Source organism: Mesoplodon bidens (assembly GCF_964165515.1).
Source record: "Mesoplodon bidens genome assembly, chromosome: X".
NCBI classification, from domain to species: Eukaryota; Metazoa; Chordata; class Mammalia; order Artiodactyla; family Ziphiidae; genus Mesoplodon; species Mesoplodon bidens.
In genome coordinates this window covers 38,476,953-38,486,061 of record NC_138163.1, presented here as the reverse complement: position 1 = coordinate 38,486,061, position 9,109 = coordinate 38,476,953, and the positions used below count along the sequence as shown (strand labels likewise).

The 9,109-nt window shown below is 49.7% G+C and overlaps 1 protein-coding gene across 2 annotated transcripts in view; it reads left to right on the top strand.

Annotated features, from left to right (window-relative positions):
- The first annotated feature begins 344 nt into the window (after positions 1 to 344).
- The window catches only part of DOCK11 (dedicator of cytokinesis 11), a 190,216-nt gene continuing 181,451 nt past the window's right edge, over positions 345 to 9,109 (top strand). For both annotated transcript variants that reach the window (XM_081221679.1, XM_081221678.1), the window contains exon 1: positions 345 to 566. In XM_081221679.1, the coding sequence (XP_081077805.1) occupies positions 465 to 566 (102 nt within the window). In that variant the 5' untranslated portion in view covers positions 345 to 464. The remainder of the gene's footprint in view (positions 567 to 9,109) is intronic.

Below are 9,109 nucleotides of genomic sequence, written 5' to 3'. Positions count from 1 at the left end.
TTCCCCCCTCCCCGCCCCCAAATACACACAAACGAAAATGAAGCAACCAGACCTCCCCTCCCGGAGGCGGCTGCACCAGCAATATCAGCTGCGGGCGGAGCCCGAGCGGTTGCCACTTCCCCCCTCTTCCCTCGTGACCCTCGTCCCCCCTCCAGTGCAACCTCCCCCTCCACACACCCTTCCTCGCCAGACACACCCTCCTCCTCGGGCTGCTCGCGCACGGAGCACGGGCTCTCTAGGGGAGGGAGCGGCCGCCGCCGTGGGGCTGGACGGCGAGCGAGCGAGGAAGGGAAGGAGGGAAAGAGGGAGGGGCAGCGGAGGGCGGGAGGGAGGAGCAGCGGGAGACGCGCCGCCGCCAAGCTGCGATGTGGCTGGCCGGCGTGTAAACACTTGGAGCAGCAGCGGCCGCGGCCGCCCCGGCCCGGGGCAGTGAACACGCCAGCCGAGACCTTCCCGCCGCTGCCATGGCCGAAGTGCGCAAATTCACCAAGCGGCTCAGCAAGCCCGGCACGGCGGCCGAGCTCCGGCAGAGCGTGTCGGAGGCCGTGCGGGGCTCCGTAGTGCTGGTGAGTGGCCGGGGGACGGGGCGTCCCGGGGGACGCGCTCCGGGCGAGAGCGATCGGGTGGCTTCCCGCGCGCGCGCGCGCGGGGCCGGGACGGGGACGGCGGCGGCGGCGGCCGGCCGGTGCGCTCCGCACTCTTTCTCCGTTTCAGTAAGTTTTCGCCTCGGCCGCCGCTCGCCGGGGTCCGAGTCCCAGGCGCCCGCTGACAGCGCCGCGGCTGCCCAGCTGCCCCGCACGGGCTGGACGCCGACGGGCCGTCGGGGGCTCGGAACCGGGGCCCCGGCCGGGGGTGTGAGTTCGAGAGCGGACCCCGCGCTGCCCTAGACCCGGCACAAAGAGCCGGCGACCCGGGCGCGACGAGCTCCAGAGTCCCTGCTGCCCGCACCTGAGGCAGCCTAGGCGGAAGGATGCGATGCCCGTTTCGCACATACACACAATCGCGCGCGCACACACACACACCGTGTACACAAAAAAAGAACCCCACCCAAAAAGCCCCGGGTGCCCAAGCTCCGGCGGGCGGTGAGAACAGAGGAAGCACAGCGACTTCCTCCTGCTACTGGGGAGAGGGTGGTGATGGGTGTAGAAAGGGGTGCAGCTGCCGCCGCCGCCGCTGCTGCTACCGCGGAGGGAGGGGATTGGAGACAACGGGTTTCCGGGGCGTGTGGGCGCGGGGTCTGCAGCCGCAGGGCGAGGGTGTCCCCTGCGACCCGAGAGCACCCCAGAGGCAAGGAGATGGGGCTATGGGGGTTTGGGGGAAGATGGTGTGCGCCAGTCCAGGGATGGAGGACCTGGGCTCAGAGCCCCACCGCTCACGGCTGGGGGATGGGCATTGGAAAGCGCGCTGACCTCCTGGGAGCCTTTCCATCGCACCCTCAGCCTCATTCGGATTGTCTGACTCTGGAGCGCAACGGACGGGTCCTAACGGGCACTTGCTCCTTCTCCTGTTTCCAAGACACTCGTTGCCAATTTCCTGGACCAGTAGTCAAAACCTAAATAAGCAGTCAGACTGGTTAATTAGCATTTGTTTTGTTGCTTTGGTTTTTTTGTTTGTTCGTTTTTGTCTCTCTCCATGCTCTCTACCTTACGGCGAGTCGTCTGCTGCGTTTAAATTTCACCATTAAGAGTGAGCTCTTTTTGTTAAAACAACTTATCATCGGAAGGGAACTTCACAGCTTTTCCTTGTAATTTTTCTGTTGATCTTGTAGAATCTGCGATAAAACCAACATTAAAGGGAGGCCAGGGGCCTGATCTCAACAGTGGAGAAAGTTGACATTAGTGGGAGTTCTGGAGGAGGATCAAAGGTAAAATATGTACCTTTGAGATAAAGATCTGATCCCTAATAGCTACAACTGTGCAAAGCCAAATGACTTTAAAGAAATCTCTCTATCGTAGCTGGACCCTTGGAAGTTTAATCCTGCTGTTTAGCAGAGCTAAAACCCCAGACCTTTAATGTTGTTTTAATGGACTTGGCTTATTGTGTGTCTCACTGATTTTAGAATGAGGTCCTGTTGGGGTCAGATTGGAATCTCGATTGTCATCACAGCCAGTTAGGAGAGGAAGGCAAGCTGTGGGTAGGGAATTTATACCAGGGCTCTCATCTCGGGTGATTGTTAACAACTGATTCAGTCTCCCTAGCACAGGAAACGCTTTCCTAAATTCAGGAAGAAAGAAAACCTCGCTTAGCAGGGGTGCCTGGCCCTCTACCACATCGTGTGAAGGGAGCCTGTGAATTGGACAGATGGTCTCAAGAGAATAAATGGGACTCAGCAAACCTCCACTGGGATTTGACCAGCATTTGACCTGCCACCCTCAGCAGCGTAAAGTTGACAGTAGCGTTCTTGTCCAGGGTTTTGGGTTTGAAAAAGAATTTGGGGTAACACAGGTGCCTTCCTAATCATTGACTCTCTGGCACAAAAAAATGTTAGTGGGAGGAGACTCTTCTGAGAGATACCGCCAACCTAGCTTACTTGGGACCAAGGCCACAGATTTCTTTTACCAGGCAAGGCACAGGAATGATATTTATTTACTACTCTGGTATGTAGTCCACACTGAGATTTTGGGAGGTGGGGAGAACCGATTCTAGGAATCTGAATCTATATCTGTTGAGCCCCTGCAACGTGCAAGGCACAATCCTAGATGCCCTAAAATTATGAGTGAGTGTGGATGACTTTATCTTCATTTGTTTCCATTAGTTCCAACCTGGGTTGGGTCTGTGTGTATGTGTTTGTCAAGAGGACTCCCAGATTATGTACATAAATCAGTTTTAGCTTATTCATAGCTCCTTACTGAATGCTATTTTGAAGCAGTTCAGTCAATTAAGAGATAAGGAAATAGTCTTAAATGGAGTGTACTCTCCTAAATGGCTCTCTTTCTTGGCCCCTGCTTTTCTGACACCAAGAGCTCGTCAACCAAAGTTAGCAAAGCCATGGGTGGCTGGAGAGTGAGTGGACCACATTGCAGCTGCCATCATAACGTCTGATTCAAGACCCAAAATGTTTATTAGGGACAGCTGAGGTAGGATTTACACTTGCTGCTGTAAACCCAGGACATTCAAGTTAGAGCTTCAATATGGAGTCACATTTTCATTAGATTTCAATATGGAGTCATTCCTGCCACAGAGCAAGCTTTCCTGTGGTGTATCTTTCACTAGAACTTGGAAAACCCACCAAGCTGAACAAATATACAGAATTTCCTGTTTAGGTGGTTTCTTTTTTTAACAATATACCCTTTTTGGCATGTTGCTAACATCATTCAGTTTTGTTCACTGTTTGAAAAATTCAGAAGGCCTGGGCTATATATAGCATGTAGTTGTGTATTCAAACCTTCATTCAGCTATCAGTACTTCCTCAAATCTATTAACTATATAATGGAGCAGATAGAGAAAGACCGTTTTGTTGCTGCATTTTTTTTTTAATGAAAGACAATTTTAACCCAGGCAAAGGGATAATTACAGAATTAACCACTGGCAGAGATTTCTCAAGAGAGACTTGGGGAGGAATATTATAACCTGAGAGTGTCTGTGATTAACTGAGAAGTGCTTACATCTATACACATTTTAAAATGCAGAGTTTCAGCGCTGTTTTTGTTATAATTCAGGATGTAGCTCTTCGTGCCTCTGGGGGAACAAAGGCATTTGATAAACCCGTTGTATTCTGGCTGCCCTTGGGAGGAGTCCTTGTGTCAGCCTGGGAAGGTCGCCTAGTAGGTGTTTAAATACCGTTGGCTTGCTGCTGCTGAATTTACCCTCAATTCCTTGTGCGCCAAAGGATCAGGAAAGAGTGGCTAGATATTATGGGTTGTAGCCCCTTGAGGCAGGGCGATGCATGCACGGCCCCCTGGCTGGCGCCTGGCCAGACGGCATATAACAAAGCCAGTGGAGAAAAGCTCTCCAAGAGCTGAGAATGGCCAAACAGGGTCTTCAGCTGTTGACACCGCCCCCACCCCGCAACACTACCACCTCTGCAAGGAGTGTTCCTTAGGTTTGCATTTCGGGAAGGCCTGAAAATGAATCGGCTCCCCTGCTCCCACTTCGCAGGGGAATTTGTGGAAAGTACTTAATGGAGGACAAAACAACTTACACGGTAGAATAAAGCCAGTTGCAACGGGCTTTGCCCGCGAGTCTGCAGTTCAGAGACTTAGCTGGGCTCTGCATGCACTGACCCAGAGTGTGGGCGACTAAGCATGAAATAGTCTTACTGCTCCTGTTGGCTCCTCCAGGTTTGGAGAAGGAAGGATCTGTCAGCCAGCCCAGTGCAGAGGTTGCTGTGAAGCTGGAGAGGCCTCCTTGCCCAACCCTCTTTGAAGCACCAAATAGTACTGAATAGAATTTGTTTTCCAAGCCGAGCATGTTAAACAAATTTATCATACAAACTTGTAAATAATTATTTCACTTAGCCATATCTTATGAACATTTCTTCACGTCAGTGATACAAATCTGCATAATCATGTTTAACGACTGCCAAAAGTTCCACTGTGGGTGGACCATAGGTTAATCATCCTTTATTGTTTGATGTCTTGAGAAGTTCTAATTTTGAGGAGTTATAAACATGAGCTCTCCAGTACAGTAGCTACTGGCCACCTGTGGCTATTTACATTTACGTTTGAATTAATCAAAAAATTAAAATTAATTTAAAAAATTTAAAAACCAGCTCCTAAATTGCCCTTGCCACAGTTCAAGTGCCCAAGAGCCATGTGTGCCTAGTGGCTGGCCCGCATAGGACAGCCCAGAGACAACATTTCCATCACTGCAGAAAGTTCTTCAGGACAGCTCTGGTATAAACATGAATTTGAATGAACATCTCTGAGCAGGCGTTTTCAAACATGCTAGACTGTCCCTCTAGGATAAATTTCTAGCATTGGAATTGCTTTGCTCAAACATTAGACACATTCTTAGCATTAACAGTTCCTTTAAACCTGCTGTTAAATTGCTCTGCAGAAAGTTATTGACATTTGCCCTTCCGTCACCAGAAAGTGTGAGTGTTCCTTTTGCCCCCTCCCATGCCAACACCGGTAATTAATATTTTTTAACCTTTGCAATCTGGTAGGCAGTAAACGGCATATCACCGTTCTAATTTGCATTCCTTTGATTAGTCTTGAAGTTGACCAGGTTGGCATACGTTGATTAGCCATTTGTATTTCTTCTTTTGAGGATTTGAGTGAACCTTCTTACAGACTTATTTCCTGGTTTGTAATTCTCACACTAACGGTCTCTACCCCTAAGATTCTGTTTCGATAAGTCTGGGCTGGGGCCAGGCATCTGTATTTTTAAAAACAACCCAAGGTGACTTTGATGTGCACAGAAACGCAGATCTAGACCACTTGCCTACTCAAGGCAGGAATGTCCCCCCTACAAGCCCTGACAAACGATGCCTAGCTTCTCCTTAAACGCTCTCCGCCCAATAGAGGGCTGGGTTAGAAACGGCTCTTGCGCTGAAATTTGTTCTCTGTAAGTTCCACCACTAGGCTAGGCCAAGCTCTGCCATTTGGAGCCGCACAGAATATGTTTGCTTCCTCTTTCACATGGCAACCCTTCAAATATTTGGAGACAGCCACCATGGCATTTTAAAATGCACTCTTCCCAAAGCCAAAGAGCCTTCATTTCTTTCCTTCCTTCCTCATGTGACTTGGTTTCAAGATGCTTCACCATCACGATCATCTTGTTTGGGCTCCTTGCCAAGGTTTCAGTGTCCTCCTCAAAATGTGGGAGCCAGAGCCCAGGCTCAAGAGTCAGACCTGGGCTTGACTCCACCCTCTGTCACCGGCTTGCATTGTGAACCGAAGCAAGTAACGAGATCTTGTTTTCCCCATCTGTGAAATGGGGATAATAAATAGTTGTACTGACCTTGTGGAGTTCTCGTGGGGGTCAAAGAAGGTAATATTTGGAAAGCGTCTGATGTATAAGTGATTCATAAAAGTTAAGGAGAGATCTAGTAAAAAAAGTATTCTAGAAGGGTCTATCACAGATTACAGTGAAGAAGGGGGCAATATTTCATACCCATTCTGAATATGAGCCAAGAAGGCAGGGGCTGTGTGTTCCTGTCTATTCCCAGTGCCGCTCACAGCGGGAAATACATGGAAACAATATATAGGATGGACCAGGTGTTGGGTGCCTGGAGACCAGGTAACTGGGTAAAATATAGCTATATGGTTCCGGAGAGGGACAACAGTGGCTTAGCTGAGGCAGTGACAATGGAGATAAGGCGGAAGAAGTAGGAGAAGTGATAAAATCAGCAGGATTTAGTGATCCTTGAAGAGGGAGTAGAGGGGGGAAGGAAGAATTGGGAGGAAGGTGGGGGGAGGTGGAGTCAAGATGACTGAGGTTTGTCAGCCCAGGTGACCAGGAGGGTCAGTGTGTTCCACGAGAGGGGAAGGGAGAAGCAAATGGACGGCCTCTCCTAGAGAGGGTCGTCAGGGCAAAGCCAAGTTACAGTTAGGGCGGTGGAGAGAACATTCCGGGGAAAGGCTGAGCCTCTAGTGTTGTGTTCTGGCAAAAGACTAGGGTTCTTGAGGGCAGAGAAGAAAGCGTTCCAGATGGGATCAGGAGGGGGCGGAAGAGCCAGGGCTGAGCAGCCGGGCAGGCGAGGCGAGATTAGCTGATTGAAGAGCTTTGCACCTTTGGGGGTGGTTAGGGAAGTGGGAGGCAGGGCGGGGGGTGGGGGTGGGGGAGGAACGGCCTCCCCAGGCAGGCTTCATGGGAAGTTAGGTCACCCCCTGGGCAGCTTCCCGTCCCAGGGTTCAGCCTGACCAGCCTCCTTCCCCAGGTGCCTGAAGAGGCTGGCTAGCGTGTTTCCTGCCCTTGAGGGACTCACAAGCCTGGAAGGGAGATGGGATGTATGCAAATGAGTGTGAAATAGAGACGATGGGAGCGGCAGGAGGCTAGTGATTGGTGCTGCTTCTATCTTCAGTTAGTTACATCATTTCTGCCCGGCCCCCGCCCCCTCATGGTCTTTTTTGTGGTCCTTAACGTTTTCTCAAGACGTTGGTCCTTTCTGGGTTCAACAATGTTAAATGAGGCCTTTGGCATTTCCCTCATTTACTGGGCTACAGAGGCCTTTTTTTTTTTATGGGAATGGGGAAAGTAAATGACAGCGCCTGACACTCTGAGAAATTCACATACAGTGTACATGTGTAACTCCCCTTGACATTCCTTGACCTGACCTCTGTGGGCTGCTGCCTTCCCAGACCCCCAGAGCTGCACCTCGGGAGCCGCCCCGCCCCCCAGGCTTGTTTGCAGGAATTCCGTTCAGAGGAGTCATTCACCTCCCTGCTTTTGCTTTCTTCTGAGACATAAAATGATCAGTAGGCATGTTGAAAAATTATTAGTTTTTCTGTTTGTTTTCTTTTTTCTTTTCTTCCTTTTTTTTTTTTTTTTTAAACACAGAGGGAAGGCCAGAAACCACAGGTGGGAGAAAGCACGAGAGCTGTTTCCCCTTTTCTGTAAATCCTAATGGTAGTTTTATGATACCTCTCTGTTTGGGGTTTAGATATCTTAGTTTCCTTTAGCTTTTGTCAGGAGTGCAGAGGGGTCCATGCGTAATGTTGACCTGTCGCTTATATCAACCCAGAGCCAGATGCCTTTCCGATTCTTGCAGGGCCACACCCTGGAGGCTCCCAGAGCAGGAACTGGGGCAAAGGGACAGTCTCATTCAGCTCCGTTGTCTGTGACTCGAGCTTAGTAGAGCACACTGGGCTCTGGAAACTCACTGCCCGGGTTCAAAGTCCAGCTCAGCTGCTTACTAACTGGGTGACCTTGGGCCAGTTATTTCACCTTCTGTGCCTCGGTAACCCTCTCGTGGGTTTGTGGAAAGGCTTCCACGAGTTGCATGCAAAGCACTGGGGACCGGGGCTTGGCCCGCGGAAGGCACTGGACAACTGTTAGCTCGTATGCTTATTCCCGGGCTTGATGGTGTGCAGAAGTCTTCTGTGTATGTGTGACACATCAACCGACAAAAGTAGACGGGTAGAAGGGAAGCAGGTACCATTGCTTTTTTATTTCCCTGCTCCAGATCATGCCCCAAGTGGGGAGCCACATACATGGCTGAGCCAAGAATCATACCCTTCTTGGCAGAATAAGCTGGCTGCCCATGAGGTCCTGGGGAGCAGCCATTCCCAGGCGGACTGGATCATATCGAAGAGCCCAGTGGATGTGAGCTGGGGCTCTGGGTCTTTGGCAGTTCTTGCCTTCAGACTAGTCAGATGAGTGAGTGGGAAGACTAGTCGTCTAGTGGGGAGGAACACCCCATCCTGTGCCTGGGAGGAGGTCCTCTGGTCTGGGGAACTTATGACAGTCTGTTCAGCGTGGTTTCTCCAAAAGCATGCATAGAGGAGCATTGGGCTCTGTATGGAAGAATAGAACTTGAACGCTCTTTCTTTTCCCTCTCAAAACTTTATTGACATGCCTTTTACTCATTAATCCTTCCTTTAAAAAGAATCAAATGACTGTTGACATTCAAGTGCCTTTTTAGAGATGTATTTTGGAAACATGTATTTTAGTGGGAACATTTTAAGCTTACAGGTCTTCTAAGAAATTAATATACTTCTCTGTCCAGCTATCCTGGTTTTGTGGTAGCAGGATGAGTCCAATTAGGAATAGTGCGTGCAGGTTTCCAGTGTAGTTAGTACCGTGGAAAATATGCCAACTGTTCCAGGGACATGAGGTTGACCTACTATCTACGCACAGCGTCGCACAATCACGCCAAAATTCGCTATTAATGATTTCCTGCCATTCTTTAACACCTTATTTTTATTGCTCATTGAGTTTATCGTTGACAGGAAGTTGTATTTTGGCCTTTCTCGACAGCTTATGTTGGACTGTATATGTTTCAAGCTGCAGAGAAATGTTTGAAGGTATTCTGATACTTCAGCTTTCCCCTCCTGTTGCTTTCCATAGTGACTAAAAGATTTGACTGGGTGAGATTTAACTAAGAAGTCAAATGTTCTTCTGAGCTTCTGAGACAGAACATCTTTATTTGAAGTGCTTCAACAAAGTGTGTCAGGAGGCTGGGGAATGCCTTTGTACGAAATGGTGGTTGGACAATGACAAGACC